This window comes from Pimephales promelas, chromosome 11, assembly GCF_988280905.1.
Source record: "Pimephales promelas chromosome 11, fPimPro1.hap1.1, whole genome shotgun sequence".
Taxonomy (NCBI): domain Eukaryota; kingdom Metazoa; phylum Chordata; class Actinopteri; order Cypriniformes; family Leuciscidae; genus Pimephales; species Pimephales promelas.
The window spans coordinates 32,782,102-32,807,029 of NC_142779.1; the positions used below are offsets into that span (position 1 = coordinate 32,782,102).

At 38.2% G+C, this 24,928-nt stretch overlaps 1 protein-coding gene across 4 annotated transcripts in view; it reads right to left on the minus strand.

The window, feature by feature from the left end:
• Positions 1-652: 652 nt before the first annotated feature.
• qkib (QKI, KH domain containing, RNA binding b) overlaps positions 653-24,928 on the minus strand; it is a 148,627-nt gene continuing 124,351 nt past the window's right edge. The window contains exons 5-8 of one of the 4 annotated variants that reach the window (XM_039690404.2): positions 18,104-18,191; positions 17,353-17,652; positions 9,339-9,416; positions 653-1,688 (exon numbers count right to left, since the gene is read on the minus strand). In XM_039690404.2, coding sequence (XP_039546338.1) covers positions 1,672-1,688; positions 9,339-9,416; positions 17,353-17,652; positions 18,104-18,191 — 483 coding nt within the window. In that variant the 3' untranslated portion in view covers positions 653-1,671. Of the gene's footprint in view, positions 1,689-6,029; positions 12,015-17,352; positions 17,653-18,103; positions 18,192-24,928 lie in introns of those variants that run through there. The other 3 variants (XR_016145609.1, XM_039690405.2, XM_039690403.2) reach the window with 3 other exon arrangements.

The window sequence follows — 24,928 nt, forward strand, 5'->3', positions numbered from 1 at the left end:
TTTTATGATTTGCTTTGATACTCTCATCACTGCTGTTATTGTTGGTTGTCAGTGTGTTAGAATGGTACAAAACAGAAATTAATACTTCAATAGATTGGTAAATGAAAATTATATCAGATAATGAAATACGGTTTATGACTGTAAATTTTAAGTTAAATCTGTAAAACCAATTGCTACCGTATTTTTGACGGTACAGTTCTGGCAAGCATAGCTGCCGTTTTTGTTACCGTAAAAATTACGGTTTTTTTTTTTTACAGAGTATATTAAGTACATGTGTAACTACGTCACCCTAAAATAAAGTGTTACCAAGTAATTTTTTTTTGGCCGTGACTGTTGATGTAACAGTGCACTAAACTTCAACATAATGTGCAAATTATTTCATTCAAGTACAGCGAGAAAAATACCTACAATTCTGAAGGATGTGTCTGAAGACTGAAGGCAACTAATACACTTCGACTCCCCGAGTCTGTTTGACAGTGTGATACTGGGAATCAGGAAGGCAGGTATAGGCTGGTGATCCATCATTTATGTGGTTTCGGAAGGGGAAGCTGTGTGTACTGACCCGGGCCGGGCTTCCCAAAAGCATTGTAAGTCTAAGTAGATCATAGAAACCATTATGGCTCCAAAACAGCTTGAGGCTCTTCCAAATTCATTTGTCTTTTGTGTCAAAGTAGCGCGAGCTATGTCAGAAATAGATCGTTGGGGATTTGTCCAGTGTAGACAGCATCACTGATTATAATGGGTTCTACTGGTTTTTATCGCATCGCTTTGCACCGCTCGAGTTCAATGCTTTCTGGGAAACACAGCCCAGGTCTGATCATTCACCACTGATGATGACATTCATATTGAACATGAATCATGAGAACTATGATAAGGCACTTGAAAGATATATCCCTACCAGCCCCACCGGTACAACGAGAGGGTTGTTTTGGTCATCCACGTCTACATCCAATTACAGAGAACTGGATTGTTTTCACTTCATAAAGGGTTCAGTATTGTTCTGTTTTTTTTTTTTTTGTTCTCTTCACAATATTCGACAGTATAAAATATTGAGTAGTAAAAATATACGTTCTCTGGAGGATAGTAAAAGTGTTCTTTCTGTACATGTTTTCTTTTGTCACTCTTTGAACTTTTATCTACAAATTTCATACATTTGTACAGCAGATAGGCAAGCATGGCTTATACATCCTCAGAGAGGCTTGTTCACTGAAAGTGTCGGATTGTTCCGGAAGGGAAATAGTCGTCGTCTTCTTCTTCCGTGATATCAGCCGTTCAATCGCTTCTCAAACGGTGGTTGCGATGATGCGATACAGAGGTGCAAACACCATCCACACCGTCATGCGTTACATTCAGACTCATTACCGTAACTGCAGGATCACTGGAGCGGTCCGTTTCCTCAGCGCTGTCGTGGAGCTGTTGGGTTTTGACAGCGAACTGGGATCTGGCTTTGATTTAGAGGGAGCGGGGCAAATCATTATTGCTTATTGCTTACAAAGAGTGCAGATCTACTGCGGCAGGAGCGTCTCCGTGTCCAACGAGTGCAAGCTGTATATCCACTGCCTGGGATACTCTTTTTTTTGTCTTTCATTCACTCATTTTAGGGCAGAGATGTGATCTGCAGGCAGGTAATGGGCAGGTCATCATTGGGTGAAGAGGTCAGAAGGTCAGGGGTTAGTTGCCAGTGGTGGCTGAGTGGGTTAGAGAGACAAACGAACAGAAAAGGGGGAGGGAAACAAGGAAAGGAGGAAGGAAACAAAAGATAGAGGAGATTAGTTTCAGCTAGTGGAAGCAGGATGACAATATGAAAAGCATTTATAAACCGATCACAAGAATAGGCTCTTGATTCAGTCGAGTCTCCCCACAGCACAGCTTTAAAGGGGAACAGCAAGAGGGGACGTTTTTGAGCGACGGTCAGCTTATTTTTTTTTCGGTCTAGACAGAAGCTGGCGGGTTTTTTGGGGGGCCGATTCAGCATGTTGAATGAGATAGAGAACTCTGATTGGCTGTTCAGTTTAGCGAACGAGTCAGTGCGAAAGAAATGAATTCTGAAGCCCTGAACCGCAACATAAAAAAAACAAACAAAAAAACTAGCATTTCGAGATTAAAGTCGAAATGTTTTGAGATTAAAGTCGAAATGTTTCGAGATTAAAGTCGGAACGTTTCGAGATTAAAGTCGGAACATTTCGAGATTAAAGTTGAAACGTTTCGAGATTAAAGTTAAAAAAAATTAGATTAAAGTCGAAACGTTTTGAGATTAAAGTCGAAAAATTTTGAGATTAAAGTCGAAAAATTTCAAGATTAAAGTCGAAAAATTTCGAGATTAGAGTCGAAACGTTTCAAGATTAAAGTCGAAACGTTTCGAGATTAAAGTTGAAAAATTTCGAGATTAGAGTCAAAACATTTCGAGATTAAAGTCAAAACGTTTCGAGATTGAAGTCGAAAAATTTTGAGATTAAAGTCGAAACGTTTCGACATTAATTTTGAAACGTTTCGAGAATAAAGTCAAAACATTACGATAATAGAAGTGTGTTCATTGATAACAGTGCGCGTCCACTAGCTCAGAGAGCATGCGCGTGTGTGTAAAGAAATGCAATTGTGAAATCGAACTGCCATGGATCAACACAAAATAGAAGCTTACTTTTATCTGGGCTTTCAACAAAATTCTACACAGGTGCTAGTGGCAGTGTTTTTGAGGTGTTTTCGTGCTCGTCTAGGCAACACTATCTGGGTCGAGAACACAACAGTAACCGTTCTGGCTCCCTCTTCACCGTAAATACGTTCTGGATCCATTTTAAGTGCATCATTCTGTATCCAATCATTTGGCCGTATACTGTGATTTCCTCAGATTTAATAACCGGTAATGGTTGAGAATAGATTCTCTGATAGCCTAGTATATTTTATAACGTTAACGTATAACACACACAGTGTGAAACTCGCTATGCGCCATTATGAGTGTGTGTCACTGTGAGACAATGGCAAGCACACACGCAGCTTCTACGGAAGACTGTATTCTCGTACTCTCATCTCTCGAAATATTTCGACTTTAATCTCAAAATGTTTCGACTTTAATCTCGAAAAGTTTCGACTTTAATCTCGAAATGTTTTGACTTTAATCTCAGAATTTTTCGACTTTAATTTCAAAATGTTTCGTCTTTAATCTAGAATTTTTTTTACTTTAATCTCAAAATGTTTCGACTTTAATCTCGAAATGTTTCAACTTTAATCTTGAAATTTTCAACTTTAATCTCTAAATATTTCAACTTTAATCTCGAAATGTTTCGACTTTAATCTCAAAAAGTTTCGACTTTAATCTCGAAATGTTTCGACTTTAATCTCGAAATGTTTCGACTTTAATCTCAAATTTTTTTTTTACTTTAATCTCAAAATCTTTCGACTTTAATCTCGAAATGTTTCGACTTTAATTTCGAAATGTTTCGTCTTTAATCTCGAACATTTTTACTTTAATCTTGAAATGTTTCGTGTTTAATCTAGATTTTTTTAACTTTAATCTCGAAATGTTTTGTCTTTAATCTCAAAATGTTTCGACTTAAATCTTGAAATGTTTCGACTTTAATCTCGAAATGTTTCGACTTTAATCTTGAACTATTTCGACTTTAATCTCAAAATGTTTTAAAATTAATCTCGAATGTTTCGACTTTAATCTCGAAATGTTTCAACTTTAATCTCTAACTTTTTCGCCTTTAATAATTTTACGCCATCTTACCTGAGCATTTGAATGCACGAATATTTTCATAAACGACTGGAATGAAAAAAAGTGATCAGTGTGATTGATAATGAAAATGGTAAGCACACGCTGCTTTGTTTTTGGTTTGTATCTGCAGCCCTAGTTTCACTTTTTGAATGATGAAAATAGACTATTAATATCTGATGCTGATATGCACAGATATTTAGGCATCACAAAACACACATGCTAGTTAAAAGTCGGCTTTAGTCATTTTGGTGTGTTCAAGCGCAAAGTTTTGGCCGAGACGCGGCCGACGAGAGGCGACGACACCGTCCGCTTTCTACCGCCGCTAGTTCTTCGACGTCAGCTTGGTGTGTCCCGGGCTTTATATCTCAGAGCTAGACATAAAACAGTTACAGTGCTATCATTCATGTAGCTATACTAAATTGAAGTGTAGTTTTATATGAAAACATTTAAGGTGTAATTCTATATTAAAATATATATTTATCCCAGTTTAATATGTTTATTTAATATGAATTTAAGTGCACCAATTATAGGTTTTCCCCAAACTGTATTATTGCACAGCTCTCTATATACACTCTGGGTTGGTTTAACCCAATTATGGGTCAAATATGGACAAATCCAGCCGTTGGGTAACATTTTTAAATTACATTTTTAATCCAACATTTGGGTTTGTCCATATTTGACCCGAAATTGAGTTAAAACAACCCAGCAATTTTTAGAGTGATAAAGTTGAATATATATTACATCCAACTTTATCTGCATACATCCAGTACAGTCACGTAAATCAATCCATACTATATAGCAAATCTCAACTGCGCGATTGTTTCTATTGGTGCAAAATGTAAAGTGTATTTATAATCTGCAAATCTACTAACATGTTGTTAACTTAAGCATTATTATCAGGGGCGAGTTGCATAAACATAGCCAAGCTAAGCAACTTCCCACAAGGCCACTGGGCTTTTTTTGTAAAGCCGATTTGAAACGTATTTTGTGAAAAGAGCTATACAAATAAATTTGACTTGACTTTTGACTTGAAGGCGGGACTTTCTGTTGGTTCGTCCAATTGAAAACAGGGGGAATATCCAATAAACATGTTTGAAAACAAACATTTTGTGGCGCTAGTTGCGAAGAAATGACTTCAGCTTGAACTAATTTGATCATTCATTGGACGAAACCAAGCTTGGGTAAATAACAACTTTTGCTGTGGGTTGACTGAATGTGAGAGCCGTGTTGGTCTTCATCTTTGTTATATCATAAAATCATGAGGTAAAAGCATGATTTTACATTTAGCATGAGGAACAGCCTATATCCTGACAGGTCACGTGTTAAGAAGGAAGAAATCAAGAGAGGAACCACAAGAATACAACAGTGATAAATGTGTCTAATGGTTAGTAGTGGTCAAGTGAATGGACAGACTGAAGGAGCGGTCACACTAGGCTTAAGCATGACAGGATATGATGTCATTAAACCCTTCAAATTTCATTTTTGATTTGTCCAAGTTCAAATGTTGGCTTTGGGTCTGGAGTGCATCATTTTAAACCACCGAATTGCTTTTGATTTTGATTTGTTTGAGCCAAGAGGTCAATCCTTCATTAGTAGGGTTGGGTATCGAGAATCGAGTATCGATTGGAACCGAGACTAACTTTTCATTTTTCCCGGAATCGTTCAAAAGTTAAAATTTCGATTCCTAGTTTCGATATTCACAGTCCGCCGAGCGGAAGAAGAAACCGCTGAACACCACCAATGAAGAAGCGTCTACCGGAAGTGTTGGCATAACCACGCGAGTCGAACATTAGTAGCTTACGTCAGTGGTCCAAAGTATGGCTTCACTTTTCTAAAAATAACGAAATCTCGGCAAAATGCTAAATTTGTGACAAAAGGAGTATTTGTGACAGGAGTATTTCCTTCAGAAAGGATTATTTCCTTCAGAAAGACCGTTGGTTAGCAAGGTTAGCTAAACTTTTTTGACCCTGCCTCTTAAAAGAATCGGAATCGAGAATCGTTAGGAACCGGAATCGAAACAAGAAATCGGAATCGGAATCAGAATCGTTCAATTTCAAATGATACCCAACCCTAATCATTAGGTCCTCTATCTTTTCGCTATGACTTCCTGAGCTCCACAGTTCTGAGCGTATGCTCACGGCGTCTAGTGTGAGCGCGCACGACACGAGAGAAGAAGCTGAGATAAGATGAGAGGAGATCTGAAGACAGTCACATGACTGCTTTCAAACACATGGAGATGGAAGATCAATGCTTTCTTGTTAGGAATCGAGGCATTGGGAAATTTAGTCGTAAATAATTTAGGTCCAAAACAACCGAATTTTTGTTTTTAATTCAATAAAACTTTTTATTGCCTTTTCAAAATCCTTTTTGATCTATGTACAACAACATAAAAATCTTGGCCTTAATGATACAAGCAACACTACAAGGTATTTTCTAGCATAATAGCCATGGAAATTCAAGCTGTGGGACTTTTAGCCTTTTCCCTCAGACTATCACAGGACACATAATATAAAATGCTTTTGCATATAAACATTGAAAAAGTCTTATCACTCATATATAAAGCCCTAACATATATCCAAAAATATAGGAAATTTTCTAACATGGTGCTATAAAGCTGCTATTATGCATATTTTTCTTTCCTACAAATAGCCCTCTATAATACCATTGCTATCTCTTCCAAAATACAAGTCAAATTTGACAATTCATATACATTCCTGTTTTATATATTTTTTTTAGATATATATTTTTATATATTTTAAAAGCCACAAGTAAATACTATTTTCTTTTCAACAACAAAAAATAAAATAAAAAGAAGCTTACAGTAAAACATAAAAAATGTATCAAGTGGAGTTGTTTTCTTTTCTTGAATGCATTTCTACTCTCACACACACTAGCGTCCACTCGCAGCGGTCAACCGTAAGACCGGACAGGTTCACTTCAGTCTCGAGCTCTGAGGTGTGATGTAGCTTTCACCGTTTCATAAAGTCTGCTCTTGAAGAGCGGAGGAGATGAATGTTTCTGATGTATTCAGTGCAAAATAAAAGGCTTGTGCCACATAGAAACACTTTATCAAATGAGGCAAATATGGAAATAATAATAACAATAAAAATAAGTAAACAGCTGAAATAAAAAAAAAAGTGATTTGTGTGGTCCAGTACAAATGCACAGATTGGAAATCTGGAAGTTCTGTGCAAATGGGTTCTCAAAAGTAGATTTTCTTCAAAGCAGTAGTTCCATTATATAAAAACACGTAGAGCACAAAACGAATATGATGAACAAAACATTAAAAGAGAGGAAGGAACCTCAACTGTGGTCATCTGCCAGCTAAAGCCAACAAAACATTGTGATTTCACCGTTTCTGGATCGCACAACATTCCAATCGGCCAATCAGATTTGAGAGACCACTTTATAGTTTTTGTTAAGGGATAGTTCACTTTGAAATTGGCATGTTTTAGCTTACCTCAAGGGCATCCAAGATGTTTCCGCCGTACTTAAAATTTTGATATTTTTAGGTCAAACCGTTCTTGTCTGTCAGTCATATAATGGAGGTCTATGGTCACCACCTCAAAGTGCATGCACAGAGAAGTCCAAATTAAACATGATTTAATGACTCGTAAATGTAAGTACACACTGATGGCCTAAGACACAAAACGAGCGGTTTGTGTGAGAAAACCAACAGGATTTATATCGTTTTCACCTTACGTTGCTTACATGGTTACAAGAGGTAAAAACGATATAAATCCTGTTCGTTTTCTCACAAAAACCGCTCGTTTCGTGTCTTAGGCCATCAGTGTGTACTTACATTTATGAGTCATTAAATCATGTTTAATTTGGACTTCTCTGTGCATGCTCTTTGAGGTGGTGACCATAGACCTGCATTATATGACTGACAGACCAGAACGGTTTGACCTAAAAATATAAAAATTGAAACTACTGTGAAAACAAAGACACATACACCTTGGTTGCCCTTGAGGTAAGCTAAAACATACCAAAAAATTAATTTCAAAGTGAACTATCCCTTTAAGTTTAGTCTTATAACCAGGGTCATCACCTGTCATTTCCCTCTGATTTTAGGGATAAGTTACGGGCAGGGTTGGGTTTAGGACTAAATATTCGGACAGGAATGTATGTTGACCCAGGAACATGTCTTACTTGGCTAAATCACTGTTACCACACACACTGTCTAACCTGCGCAGACTGAATTGATATAGATGCATGTGAACAGGGACATTTCAGAGTTTACAGTTTGTGGGAATACTGAGACTTGATTTTGTAATTGTTTCATAGTGCTGAGATTGTCAAACCCTTATCCACCTTAATGAAAGGACTAATACAATATTTTATTTTTAAACATGCGGTGCGGGTCCAAATAGAAATCAATTCAAACTAAGATTTCTGATTAATATTTAGATGTTATGATAAACGTAATGAAGCTTGAGACGCTCTTCTCTTCTTTATCGCAAATACAATGATGGTATTATTAAATCAATGTTATATTCTCAAAATACTTAAGTTGTCTATTTTGATTTTTGAAAACTTTTTGGAATACACGTTTATTGCCACTATTTTTAAGAATTTAACACAGAAAACATGTAATCGAGAGGAGCTTTATTGGACATTTGGCTATAAGTCCAGTATGTGAGCACGGATTAGGGGAGAAAACAGATGTAAACTGCAGACATAACGACATTTTGCTACTTTTTGAGCAGGCTTTAGCTCCTTTCCACTAAAAATATTTGGCAACACTGGATACAGATGATATCCATTACACAGTTACAATTTTGATAACTGTCAATCAAATTTGATGATTACATTAGTGCTTAACGGATAGATTTTAAAATGATGTCTTGCCAATATCATATTCCAATTATGTATTACTTTCCTTTCTTTAAAGCTGAAGTTTCTGCACCACATCATCAAGCAGAATTGAATAATGTCTGTTTTCAAACAGGTTTCTCCTCCTCAATATGACGCCATTGCTCGGGTAATGTTGGGCTGGTCGGGATGCTCGCAGAAAAAGGGGAAAGGCGCACTTTTCTAACTAATCTAACTAATAATTGTGACTGCATATATTTTAACATTGACAAAACGACACACTTCAGTTTTAAGGTTTTCATAATAATGGCATTTTTGTTTGTTCTGAGAGCCTGTAACCTATCGACGGCGAACGCAGATTTTAACACGCATTATTGCGGATTCTATGCACTTATAAACAACCACTTTAGCTCATATAGAAAGGACAAGTTCACGATGAGATCTCCATCTATTGGTGTCCAAATGTTTCGAGAGTCAAAATACATAAAAGCTGATTTAGTGTTTGCATAACTAGAGAAAACTAGAAATGCTGAGTGTAATTGGATGAATAAAGCCCATGTTCACATGAAAAGATCCATTATTTGTCATCAACATCATGCTGAAATCATAAGGTCATCAAAATAATGGAATGAAGTCAACCACTCCACCTGCGCAGGAAAGACCACACATGAGTGTGTGTGAGTGAGTGTGTGTGCACGGGAACCTCTGAAGGGTTCAGAACAAACATGCTGAAACTACACATGCTTCACAACAGATCAGGACCAACAGTGAGTCGCTACTGTAATGAAGAGAAGCACTTAACTAAACTAACCTCTGTCTGCGGTCACTACCCTTTGGTAAGGATGGACGCGCAGCTCGTGCCTTCGAACTTTAGCTGTCACCGCACCTGCTTGGATGGCAATAACATCACCAGAAAACACATCAACATCAGATCAGATCCATCACACGTGTGTTGACCAATGCAAATCATTGAAATGATACAAGTTAAGGCACAAATAATACTTTTGTAAATCTCCAAACACGTGTTTGTACAAAATTCAAACATGGTTTCGTTTATTCTTGCGTGGCTTGGACACTCACACTCACTGGGAAGCTTTACTACTCACGTAATCTTGCGCGACAGTGTTTTTAAATATAATACTGATAAAGTCCCTCTCTGAGAGAGAGAGAGAGAGAGAGAGAGAGAGAGAGCAACATTTAGGCACATCTGCTGGAGTACAAAACCACAAAAGAAGAAGGAGAATAGAAATGTACGGCAATGAATTAAGTGATTAGTAAAGCAGAACAATCGATTGGTTTTTTTTTCCCACACAAAAGCGTAGCAGTCAGCGACACAGTCCCGGGGAAGCGCGTGAGCGTGAAGGCGTGTGTATGGCATCGCAAGTACAGTCTCTGTCTCCAGTGTAAACGAACAGGAGTGTGTGGGACTGACTGCTAGGCCAGAGAAACCAACAAGGCAGCTGTGAAAGGAAAGCGTGTGAATGTTAACACTCGGATGGGATGAGGGGCTCAGTGAGGATCCTGGGGAACGCTTTTAGCCTTTCGTGGGGGAAAGACACACCTAAAGAATGAAGGAAGGGAACGGGAAGTTAGTGGCGGCGGGAAGCGACACACACACCACAGTCAGACGGAGCGCGTTCTAGGACAGTTTGTGAGACTCAATCTCGCTAAAACCAGGTCATACACCCATAGATATGTATATAAAGGCTAGATGTGTCGTCCGCGCTGCTGGCCAATGGAGGTCGACGTCAGCACCTGGCGGCCATCTTGTCACAGGCAGCTCGCTCACTGGTAACATTGTTTTGATGGTGCATGTACTTTTTGAATAACTTGCTCAATTGTCTACCGATTTTCAAACGGTCTGGTTTGTTATAAACGGCAGAGATGTAGTTATGATACATAATAAGTGTATAAATAAATAATCATTCAGAATTATAGCCACGTTAATAACGTTTGTAAGAAACCAAACCGTTTGTAAATCCGTCAACGAGATAAGAGTATTTCTTACATCAGATACCACAGAGCCCGCCAGAAAGCCTGTCTGTGACAAGTTGGCCGCCGGTGATGACGATAAATACTCCGCCGTGACACATCTAGCCTTTATATAGATATCTATGCTTACACCACTGTTCAACTGTACTGGGGTCAGTACTATTCTTTTCATGTTTTGGAAAAAGACTCGGCAAGGCTGAACTAATTTGATCAAAAAAACTATAAAACAGCAATATTCTGAAATATTATTACAATTTAAAGTTTTCTGTTGTAATTTATTTTAATATGTCATTTATTCTTGTGATCAAAGCTTAAGTTTTTCAGTGTTTTTTGTGAAAACTGCATATTTTTTTCTAGGATTCTTCATTTGTTTGACTTTTTACCGTCCCTTTTCATTCAATTTAATATGGCCTCGCAAAAATAAGAATATTTAATTATTTAATAAAATTACTATTATTTAATCATATTAATATTATTTTAACCCTTTTGAACAGCAGTGTCATATTTCAACCACAAATCTGACATTATATTTAGCATAAAGTTGTTTGCATTGTGACAAAAGTCAATTAAGAACATTTTCTCCGGGTGTTTTAAATTTTGTGTTTAAATCACAATAGATAAAAACTATTGAACTAAAATGGTAATACTGCAGTGTAACAAATACCACAATGATGTGTAAATACTTTATAAACACAGCTGAAATGGTCTACTTAAGCATGTGGTTTGAAACAGGCCTCACAGTGATAAGAAAAGTCACAAAACGATGTTACAATGCAAAAAATCTTATCGACAAACAATTTTGTGGTAAACTATGACCCTGACACGTTATTAACAGGCTTAACAAAGTAGAAATGTTTATAATATAAGCTGGAGATGTCCATGTGGTTAGATTTTAAGCCAAAATGCCCCCTCAAGAGTGCATTAAACTGTCCTAAAACTGCTCAGGGAACAGCCTGACTTCAACAGATGCCCGTTCTCAAATCTCCCCTCACAATTTAAGCCGCCCCCCCCCCCCCCACCATTCGGCCTTCACTGTCCCCTCACCATCCTCATGTTGCCCCTCCTGATGCCCCTCACCCTGCCGTGTCCCGCTCAGACTGAGGGATGGGGGTCATCCGGAAAGGCTTGTGCAGCAGTTTGGGGCTCAGTGCTTTGTCTCCCTCATCATTGTACACACAAAAAAAAACAAACTAAAACATCACATTACAGATAAAAAACAAAAAGTACAAAACCAAACACAGAAAAAAAAAAAAAAAAAACATGATTTAAAGAAACAGACAGAATGGAAGAGGCCGGGGAGTCCAGCCAGTCCGATAACAGGAGGCGGGGCAGGGGCGTGTCTGCTGTGTGGGGCGGGGCTTGTCGGAGGGGGCGGGGCAAAGAGGGGCACTTTAAAAGGGAGGCCGACCGGTTGGCTCTCCGCGCTGGACTGTGATGGGAATGTGACAGGTCTGAAAGCCCAGGTAGAGGGGCAGCTCTTCGGCCTTTGAGGACGCTGTATAGGTCACACAAGAAAGAAGACAGGGTGAAAACCTCCCCTCAACACACCCTACCATCTCTTATGGGGCGTTCACACATACAGACATTATATCACTCTTACTGCCGCTTTAATGGCTGTTCATAGCTATTCAAAATTTGATCACAAAAGCAATCGAAAGCATGCCGCCGTTTTAATCTGACAAGGAATCATTTACTTGCACACTGAGAATATTCTTGAATGTAAATTTCAGCAGCGCATTATAAAAGATGAACGATTATTCATGAATGAATCAAACCTAGAATGCCAGTCATTTCTGAGATGGTTTCTGACAAGCCTGATATTTGTTTTGTAAACAAATGAACATTTTTACATGGAAAATAGATGTATTTATCTAAAACTAAACATAATTTCATTACTTGAAATGGAATAAACATTAACTGCAATAAAAAAAACAAAAACATTTGATTTCAGATTTCAGATTTTGTATTTAGTTTAAATGAAGTACTAAAATAAATAAAACTAACACAAATGGAGGTTTGGGAGTTATGTAGTTTACTACATTACTCCCAAACCTCCATTTGTGTTATTTTATAGTGATGACATGCTATATTAAAATGTGGAAATAATTAAGTTGTAAATGGGTAATATTTATGTCTCTCTTGTGGCATTGCATCACTGCTCATTTGCATAAATGGAGACACACCCACACTGGACACACCCACACAGGACACGCCCACACTGGGCACACCCCCGCACTGGACACCCCCGCACTGGACACGGGACACACCCACAATGGACACCCCCGCACTGGACACACCCACACTGGACACGGGACACACCCACACTGGACACGGGACACACCCACAATGGACACGACCACACGGGTCACACCCACACTGAACATGGGACCCACCCACGCTGGACACGATAACATGGGACACAGGGGACACACAGGACACACCCACACTGGACACACCCACAATGGACAAGGGACACACCCACACTGGACATGGGACACACCCACACTGGACAAGGGACACACCCACACTGGACAAGGGACACACCCACACTGGACATGGGACACACCCACACTGGACACGGGACCCACCCACATTGAACACGCCCACATTGGACAGGACCACACGGGACACACAGGACACACCCACACTGGACACGCCCAGACTGGTCGCGCCCACACTGGACACTTGACACACCCACACTGGACACGACAACATGGGACACAGGGGACACACAGGACACACCTACACTGAACACACCCACACTGGACACGCCCACACGGGACACACCCACAATGGACACACCAAAACTGGACACACTCACATTGAACACACCCACACTTGACTCGCCCTCACTGGACACACCCACACTGGACACGGGACACACCCACACGGGACACAACCACACGGGACACGACCACACTGGACACACCCACACGGGACACGACCACACTGGACACACCCACACTGGACACGGGACACACCCACACGGGACACAACCACACAGGACACGACCACATTAGACACACCCACACTGGACACACCCACACTGGACACACCCACACTGGACACACCCACACTGGACACACCCACACGGGACACAACCACACGGGACACGACCACATTAGACACACCCACACTGGACACACCCACACTGGACACGACCACACGGGACACGACCACACTGGACACACCCACACTGGACACACCCACACTGGACACACCCACACTGGAAATGCCCACACTGGACACACCCACATGGGACACACCCACACTGGACACGGCCACACTGGACACACCCAAACTGGTTACTGGAAATCGTCAAATTAAAATGTCTGACTTCAGCGGCCCAGTTCTTGCAAACTCGCTGTATATGTGAACGTCCCGTCCATCCCTCCACCCACAGACAGTGTAACGCTGAGGCTGTCCTATAAGGAGCGTGCTGTGAACCATCCTGCTTGAGACCGGCTCAGTAAACATGCTTATTGGACAGTAGCTAAACCCTCCTTCATCTGCTCTAATTGGACACACTGCTCTTGGCATTGGGACGGCTATTTGTCGCTTCTCAACTTAACACCTTGCCTTTGGGAGAAGCCAGTGTTAAACTGGCAGAATGCTGTTGGTAACATGATATTCATAATCGGCTTTTCTCAAGTGCTTTAATGAAGCCATACAGCTTGTGTGGAGTGGAGAGGACAGGGCTGTTGAGAGAGAGCGCTCTCATTATTCATATAAAGCCAGTAGAGCGCTTAAAAGCCAAATCATTTATGCAAACATTTCTTAAAAGGATTTTTTCTTTCTTTTTTATGACGCTAAATGGATTAAGTGTAAAAGGCTTGATGTATTGTTGTTTGTGTTTGGATATTATTGCCTATTACGTTGCTGGCCTTAATGCGGGAATCCACAGGCTTTTGGTCGGTGTGAGGGATATTTTAGATGAAGGCATAGGGAAGGGGTGGGCGGTATGATCAAATCTTACGTCATTTTAATTTTATTTTAATTTCATGTACACAAAAGATCAGGGCCCAAATTCACAAAACTTATTTTTCCCCGCCCCCTCATACTTCACATTACTGGATTATTTTTTACAAGAAAATGTCAGTCTTTCTACTTTAAAATGTCATGTTTACTTTAATGTGTTACTTGCCATTTCTTTGTAATTAAATATGAAATTTACATGAAATTTCGAAGTTAAAAGGGGAATAATCATCCAACACCAAGGATTACAGTTAAAAATGGTTATTTTTGTGGCTGACCTTATTTGCAAATGCATTTGTAGGAGTTTCCCTTTCAGACGCAAAATGTATGTGACGAGAGTGTTTAAATGAATCATGCAAGCTGATTTACTAAGGTTTGCGCTAGTCAGTTAATTGGTATTTGCTCCATTATTTTACCGCTCCTAAATATCATCATACCGCCCATCCCTATCGTGCGGCCATAGTACCATGGGAGTCCATCGGGGCTTGACAGTAACTTTTTGTGGCTACTGTCAGCATTTTCATTGGCCACATGGATATTTTTAATATTACTTTATAATTTGGCAGGAGGTACAATAGGCTGCTGTCACTTTAAAGGCCCATTCACACCAAGCACGATAACTATTAAAGGACAACTCCGCCGCAAAATGAACCTTTAGTCTAATTACACATTGTTACCAAGTCAACCGTTATCTGAGATTTATTTTCATGATTGCCGATTGTAAATAGTTTTATCTCTAAAAACAGTTTAGCCTATAACGCTAGTATAATGCTAGTATATAGGGCATAGAGTAATGAAAAATAAAAATCGCTTGTTATTACCACTAAAAAGGCTCAAAATAGCCCAACACTAACACGACAGCATAACAAGGGTCCCTACATTCAAACCGAAGCATTGAGAACTTTGTCAGTGTCCATACAGTTATAATAAGCAGATATTTTATAGACACAGTCAACTTCGCGAATACAGGAAGAAGCCATCTTGGAAAAATAGTCTCTACCAGTCGATCTACGAACGCCGATCCAAGTGCGCTAATGAGATGTGAATAGGTGATAAGGTGAGCGCAAACAGTAGGCTACGTGTACATATTGAAGACAAGTAAACGGTTTGTGTTTCTTCTGGTCAGCACACTTGGATCGGCACTGTTTTTAGAGATAAAACTATTTACATTCGGCAATCATGAAAACAAATCTCAGATAACGGTTGACTAGGTAGCAATGTGTAATTTAAGATAACTATAAAGATATAATTCTAAAAAATCGTGAGTTCACACCACAGCTATAACGATAAAGATATGAGGAACGATATCGTTGGGATCACTTTCAGAACGATTTTTTTTCAGCTGTCCAACGATAAAACACTGACAACCAATCAGAATCCATTCTAATTTAAAGGTCTCGCGCATTTAAAACGGCAGATGACATTGCAGAGAAGTTAATCGTCGAGGTACAAAAAAAAATCCTCCTGTTTGACATAACCGTTATCGTTAATATAACACGTGCTGTGATGGTTAGGTTTAGCTGTGGGGTAGGGTAGGGTAGTCTCATATTACGCTAAAGGATTTATGACGCCTTGGGTTCGCGTGAATATTAACGATAAAGGGTGCCATGTGCGTAGTATAGCGCCGTTTTGTTGTTAGTGTGTGGACGCATGTATAGCATCTTTATCGCTATCTTTATAGTTATTGTGCTTAGTGTGAATGGCCCTTTAGACCTGATGCATGGATCTATTATACTGTTACACCGTGTCCTAACTACACGCGACACCGCGACACGCGATAAAAGGAATTTTTTTCCATGTTAATCAGAGATTTTGTCCTAAACAGACGCGACGGCGACACGCGAAGTTTCTAATTTAGAAACGGTTCCTATTTCCGCGACGTCGCGGCTGACAGAATGAAGAAATTACACTGGTTATGAGTATATTATTTATTTTTTAGTTAAAAATAGGTCACTGTGCCACAAGCGATAACGGATAATTTACCTCAGATTTTGAAAGCATATAATATAGCGTTCAAAATGAATTCTATGCAAACAAACTGTAGGCTACTTCATAACAAAATTAGTCAATGAGTTGGCTATATTTTGTTAATGTTTTGATTTCTAATAATGTTATTTCTTGATTTGATTATGTCCTTACCCATTTCCAATGCGAGTGCGGGCCAGCAGTGCGCTTTCACAGAGAGGCTCCGCCCACACGCTGTTCTGAATGCGTGGCGTCTCACAGTCGCGTCCCGTCTAGTGTGGACAGACACACTTGCTGTCGCTGGAATTTTATCGCGTCGCGTGTAGTTAGGACACAGTGTTACACATGCGTTTTCTTTCTCAGCTGTTTTCGTTCCTTTTTAAACATAACTGACTGAGTTTACTTGCCAATGCAGGCATTTTGACGTTATTGTATTTGACTGTTTATGCGCAATAAACAGCAAAAAACAACTCAATTTAGCACTGGGAGGAGGCTTTACGTCGGGTGTGAGCACAAAACCTGCGAGAATGCCGAAACTCAAGCCCAACAATTTATCTGGGGTAAACGAAGCGAGTGAGTGAGGGGAGGCGGGTTTGTGTGTCACTCTCATTCGGAGAGATGATATTTCAATATCGATTTTGTCTCGAAAAATCGATATTTTTGACAACGCTACATTGCACTTAGTTGCCTTTTTAAAAATACTACAACTGAAAAAATGTTTATAGTTTATTTACTATACATAAAATTCAACCCACCAAAGTGGCTGGTAGGAGGGACTGCATTACACGCCACTGATGAAATCCACCAGCATTCAGCGGGTTGGCGGGCGTTAATGTCAAGCCCTGGAGTCCACGGGCCATGCTGAAGGGGTCTGGTTGTGTGGCTATGCTTACCTAACACCCCGCTGGAGTCGATGGGATACTCCAGAATGGAGGTGGCGGGGCCCAGTGTGTAGGGGTAATCGTAGGGCGTGGCGTAAATCAGGCCTGACTCTGGACCGGACTGCATTAGGGTGGCGCCTGCCGGGTGGGTGGAGCCGTTGGGCATGACGGTCTGGATCTGGCGGATGAGGGGCATGAGGGTCGGCCCCGCGGGCGTAGGCGTGCGCAAGGCCGTGGGCGGCAGGACAGGTGCTGGGCCGGTGATGATCCGAGGCGCCTGGGCGCTCGCTGCAAGAGAGAACGCAAGGGCAGCTGCGGTGAGCAGAGAAATGTGAGGGTGGGGGTGGATGAAGACGGGTGGGGTCGGGACAAAAAAAAAAAGACAAAAACAGTTAGAACCATGCACAGGCAAACACTGGACACAAGAGCATGACAGCCATGCTAAAGCTGTTTAGCTATTCATTAGTGAGCGATGCCAGCGGACTCGAACATAGAAACGGTATCGCACTCCTGCAGTTCGACAGCGCTTCAGTGCTGTTTACTCAAGCAGCAAAGCGAGGAGGAGGATGTCAAAACATCCAGCGAATTAAGGAAACATTGTTTTCACAGATAGCAGAGCATGTTCTCAGTTCTTTCAGTTCATTAGCTGCTCTTTGGATGTAGGCGCTAATTCTGGATCACAACACTGTCAGAGGATTTATCAGGGAATCAGGATTACTGAGAGCCGCGCTGACGAAGGCTAGCAGAGGAAGTGGAAGCTTACGTGATTTGATATTGGCGTCTCTGTAGGTGCCGTTGAGAATGGCCAGTTCCATCAGTTGCATCTTCTTCAGACTGTCCTCTCCTTCGGCCTGAAACGCAAAGAGGTCAAAAACATAAGCATACTCTTTACTGCTATTATTCACGCTGAAAGCATTTTCTAGTAGAACTTTATTTTACAGTCCTGTTCCCCAAAAACATCCTATATGCTTTTACAAAAACTGGGTACTAACCCTAAATCTAGCCTTAACCCATGTAGTTGCCTTATATAGAGCCCGACCGATAAAGGATTTTAAAGGCCGATACCGATACAAATATTTTTGGGTTTTAAAATCCGATATATCAGCCGACATTTTATTTATTTATTTATTTATTTATTTAAACTGGACATGATAGTCACAAATTTTGTCATGCTTATTTGAGTTAAGAGAACTGATGGGAATGTTCTTTTAATTGTTATTCAAGCAATGTATGTATCGTGACCAACTCAACGAGTGTTGTCAACAGGAACGGTGTAGAGTGCCCTCTGGTGGACAAACTATACAACTCCAACACTCATGACATGGTTGAAGCGTGTTTCGTCCGTTTTTATTTTATTTTTGAAATATTCATTTGTCGGCCATTATAACTGCCGATACCGATAGTTTGGAAAATGCCTAATATCTGTCTGCCGATATATCGGTCTGCTCTAGTAAGCAATAAGGTAAGCAAAAAGAGAGGCTGTGCTGTATCGTGAGTAATTAACGGCTGAAGGGCGTTGTTAGTAGGGCTGGGTATTGAGACAAATTTCACAATTCGATTCGATTTCGATTCACAAGCTTGCAATTCAATTCGATTTCGATTACGATTCGATTTGATTCAATATCGATTATTTTGGAGATCAGTTACAATAAATTGCCATTTTTCTCAAGGGAATCAAATCTCTTAACTAATGCTGTAAACTATGGGAGTCTAGTTGTAGCCTATAGGCTTCATTAGCCTAATATGAAGGTAATAATGAACTGTTTTGTAGCCATACAAACACTTAAATTAGACTTTTATTTAATTTTTTATAATAAGCAGATTATATGAAATATAAACATTTAAATGGTGGCTGTCATAAAAACTTGCCAGATTTATTCAAATATGCATTAAATATTGAAGAACATTAAGATTATAATGCATATGTAATATGGTGTATATATTTAGCAAAATGCTCCTCTCTGGAATTATTTTTTTCTAGCTGACTAACGAGTTTATGTGGGTTTTCTGAGGTAAATATGACGATACATGACGTTGATTACAAGCTGTTCAACTGACGTCTTTCCACGGTTGAAACGATGATTGAGCGAATCAATGTGACATGATACGGATTTCGATAAGTTGTACTCTATGTTTTAACACACTTTCAGATGCTCATTCATGTTTATTTCGCGCTGTGACTGGTAATATTAACCCGGAAGAGAGATCAGCGCTGCTGCTTCTCTAGAGCGATCTCACGCCACAGCGCCAAAACGCTATTTATGTTTTTGAATTTCTAAAGAAAATGGACGTAATTTGAAAATTGAGACTTTGTTTCATATCAATAGTAAAAAAGGACAAAGATTATTGCGATTTTTTTGGATGCGCGCAGCCGCGATACAATGTCCCATTCATTCAAATGAAACAGGATGACTAATCAATTCTTGAGATTTAAGAATCGATATCGGTTCGTAAAAATGAGAATCGATTAATATCGAGAAATCGATATTTATTACCCAGCCCTAGTTGTTAGGCTCGATGTGAAGCGGAGTTACTTATACAGCCGTTACTTATTCACGATACAGCACTTGCCTCGAGTACTTTATTGCTTTTATAAAACGGTTACCACATAATACAAATATTAACATAAAAAAATATGTATTAGTGCAACTTTCATGAAGTGAAATCACTTAAAGCCTTCCTTCCGCTAGAAAAAAATAGTCCCTGACCATGAACAGCAACAACGCTCCAGTGTGTAATATGCATGAAAGCTCAAATAAACACAACATAGGAACTGCAGTGTTGCGCAGTGATAAATAGAGCTGTTGGGTGAAGCGGTCAAAGCCGTGTTTTATCTGGAATAAAGCACAGCTATTAACCAATCAGAATCAAGGATTGGAACTAACCGTTTTATAATAAACAGTACTTTCTTAGGTAAGTACACATACTGTAAAATAAAGTGCAACCCATTTTTTTTTATTCAAATCAAACGAAATGTCTTGTACAAAGTCTCACATATGTTTATCTAATGCTTGGCCAGTACATTTCAAGCACAAGGTTGTACATATTTAATATGCGTTCTTCCTCGGCTTCTGCAGTAATAAACCTCAGTACTCAAGGGTGATTGAGGTTCCTGCAAAAGGATGCGCCATTAAAGCATGTGTTAAGGTAGCTATAAACGTTTCTAGCCAAGTTTAAACAAATCTGCTCCTCCATGAAAATAGACGACCGAAAGAGAAATCTAATCATAGGAGACAACGACCTGTATTAAGTCCTGAAATAAGCAGGGTTTGACATTAACACCAGCCAACTCGCTAAATGCAGGAAGATTCCAGTAGTGGTGTGTAACACAGTCACTCATACTAGCACTTAGGTGGGATGAATATATATATATAAGATATACATTATTCAATAGTAGCCTTTTTAAAAAATCAGTGCAATGTCAAAAATATAGATTTTCGCTACATTTTTTTGAACCTTTTTAGAAGATTTTTATATTTTGTCAGTGTATATTAATTGTTTTGTATTGCATCCTCAATTTAACACGTTTTTCTGGACAATCAAAAAATACAGAGAAACTTTAAGCTTGGCCCAACACAGTCTTTAGTCTTTGTTACACACGTTAGCTGCTTTAGTAATTACTATAAATTGTGCGTAATTACATGTAACTAACCCTAAACCATACACAAAGCCTAACCTAAACCCTAGAGTAAGTACGTGTAGTTCATTATTATTACTCAGCACTTAAATATATAATCACACTGTAACACTGACACCTCGTCAAGGTGCACTTTATTTTAAGGTGAAATTACATAAATACATACTGTAATGTAATGTAATGTTCTTACTATACACTCTAAACAATGCTGGGTTGTTTTAACCCAAAATTGGGTAAAATATGGACAAACCCAAATGTTGGGTTGAAAATGTAATTTAAAATTTGAACCCAACTTCAACTTTCACTTTCAACTCTACATTTTTTAATTTGTAACATTTTTAACCCCTTAACTGTCACCCCCCCCCCCCCCTTTTTTTGAGAATGGGGGTTAAATGCTCTATTCACACTTAAATGGTTGTAATTTAAGAATGCTTTGGAATATATACCCAAGTTTGGTTTTGTTTTAAAGAAAACACTCAGCAGATTATTGCTGAAGTGAAAACACTTCAAAAAATGAAAGTATGAAAAAGTTATGGAAGTTTTAATTCACAGTAAATCAAATATACTGTATTATATATTTTTTATTTTATATAAAATATATATTTTACAAAATATTTTTACTCTAAAATTACTATAAAATCAAATCCATAAATCTAACCAAGTTATGTTCCAAATTTGAAGTTGATATCACAAAAATTGAAGTTCCCATGAGATTTTGTTTAGGCGTAGTACCAAAAATAGCCACCGGGTGCCATTGAATTCGATTGAATTTAGTTGTGTACATTCTGCCTTAACAAATTAATACATTTCTGTCCAAATATCAATTTTGTCACAAAATTTGGAACCTTGAGACTCAGACCTTTCTGACAATATGTGTTTTGTCAAGATTAGAAAAGGTTTTGATCATAAATTATGAAACATAAGGATGCCCAAAAGGGGAGGAGCCTCATAAAATAAGTTCCGTTTCTATGGTAACGCAACGTTCAATTATAAAATGGCTTTCACAGGATGAATTCTGAGTTTATAAGCTTTCAAATGATACCTAATTTATGATAACTACTAAAATATGTGATATAATAAAAAAGGCGATAAAAAATATTATTATATTTTAGAGGATAATATATACATATATATTACAATTTTTAGAGTATAATGTTATACTATACTTTTTATTTTTTATTGAAAAATACTAGATTATATGTTTTATTATGAACTTTTAGCATAAAAACAAAAGTTTCAATGATTAAAAGTGGGTGCATCAACTTTTTGTGACAAAGGTCAGACCTCCTGTTATGATGCAGATTTTTTTAGGTGCACTCTTGTCATAAATTCATTAATTACTCTTCCTACATAATTTTTAACACAAAACAGGGGTCGAATATTTAATTAGAAGTCTTAGACCTTTCCAAAAATATATAATTTGTCATAATTAGATTAGGATTTAATAGAAATATAGTGAAGTAAAGTTAGGCGTCCCGGTACCGGGACGGTGACAGTTAAGGGGTTAAACCAACATTTGGGTTTGTCCATATTTGACCCAAATTTGGGTTGAAATAAACCAGTATTTTTTTAGAGTGTTTAGGGTTAGGTTGAGAATAGGGATTGTTTGAGGGTTAGTTGCATGCAATTATGCATAATTTACTGCAACACGACTCTAAAAAAAAAATAAAAAATGCTGGGGTCGTTTTAACCCAGCTTTGGGTCAAATATGGACAAACCCAGCCGTTGGGCTACATTTTTAACCCAAAGTTTGGGTTTGTCCATATTTGGCTCAAAGTTGGGTTAAAACGACCCAGCATTATTTAGAGTGCACGTAACAAAGACACAGTAAAATAAAGTGATCCCTAATAAAGTGTAACTGAAAATGGCAATGCTTACTTGGACAGCCCCGTGGCTCATGATGTCTGAGTGTGTGTTCGTGGCGTGTGTAAGAGAGCTGTACTGTATTTACTCCCCTGAGCCTCCCTGTGCATCTAAATATCAATACTTTATTAAGTCAAGAGCCCGCTGATGAATAGAGCGGGACAGAGCTGTTATAAATCACTCTCTGTCTTTATTTAATCAGCCTAATGTGCTCTGTCCTTGAGCGGCTGGCCGGGAACAACTCTTTCCAGAGATGGCCTACATAGCAGAACTTAAGAAAGTTATGTTGTGAAGTTATGAAATATATATGCTATTTCTTCCTGTGTTGTTGTTTTGATCTACACTACATCGTCCTGGTGAGTAGACATGCTTTATTAGTGAAGACAGATGACGGGACCGCAGGAGGCTACATCTCTTGTTTCGAAAGCTTCAGGAGGGTGAATTGAGCTTAGTGTTATGGATAAAAGAGATTATTCATGGCTATATGTGGAGAGGAATATTAGCAAGATCCTCACTGTATTCTGCATGACAGCTTAATCATTTAGAAAGGGTTTAGTTAGTTTGGTGGTAAAACTGTAGAGTGTAAGACTCATCTAATAATGAGTAAAGAGAGACATTTTTAGTTACACTTCACATGAATTGTTGAATTATACTAAATGAATGTTAATTTCAACATTTAGTAATACATTATTAAAATTAAAAGTATTTGTTCACATTAGTTTATACACTCTGAACATGAACAACCAATGAACGGAATCCAGTTTTTTTGGTGTTAATTTAACAAAGATGAATGAATACTGTAACAAATGTATTGCTCATGGTTAGTTCATGTTACTTAACACATTAACTAATATTAACCAATGAAACCCTATTGTAAAGTGTTATTGAGATTTAAAAAAAAAACCCTCTTAATTACAGTAAAAACTAATATTGTGAAATATTATTACAATTGAAAATAGCTGTTTTCTATTTTAATACATATATATTTTATTTTCATCATTTTAAAAACCAGTGTTGGGTTAGTTACTCTAAAAAAGTCATTAATAACTAGCTACTAATGAAATTTTTAACAGTGTAATTAGATTACTGTACTAATTTCTCTCTAAAAACATATTGCATTACTTATTCCTAATTACTTTCTAAATCACTTATCATACTCGGTCAGTTAAACAATATAAAGAGGGGCATTAAACAGCTCTTTTCAAATAAATTATGTAACATTTGCACAAATTATTCTTGAACTGATCAAAGTATTTAAATAGAAAAAATACACATTTTTACATACATTAGACGTTAAATGTTTATGTTAAATCCACATCATTTTAATAGAATTGTTCTATATCCAGTTTTAATGCAATTACCTCAGAAGTAACTAGTAAATGAAAAAACAATCCAAGGAAAAGTAAATCAATTACACACTGCAATATGTTCATGTTTTGTCAAATGAACTTAAATAATTTATGTGGTTCGGATAACATCCTATTTTGAGTTTCTGATGGTTAAATCAATCTCCTTCATTGTATTAACTCATTTTTTCCATTTCAATGAACTTAAAATTTTAAGGCAACCAGGTTACTTAATTAAAACCAACAATATTTTTTGTAACACTGTTAATACGGTTGTGCTTCTTAATATTTTTGTGAAAACCACACTGTACAAAAATATATATTGTTGGTTTAACTTAAATATATATTGTTGGTTTAACCTGCTTGCCTTAAAACTGGAAAAATTGAGTTAATACAATGAAGGAGATTGATTTAATCATCAGAAACTCAAAATATGACGTATCCGAAACACATAAATTATTTAAGTTGATTTGACAAAGAAAAAAATTTATGTTTACAGTGCATGATACATTTTTTTAGGCTTCTTTGAATGTTCAAAAGAATAGCAATGATTCTTTCACTGTCACTGTTTCATGTGTCCTTGCTAAGTAAACTTTTTTATTTTTTTGCAAAAAAACAGACAAACAAAACAAACAAAAACAAAAAGACAAAACCCAAAACATGCCCAAACATTTCAGTAGCCAAAAAGTGCAGTATAAAACCTACACATTTAAAGGAGTATCGTTTCCCACAATGCAATGCA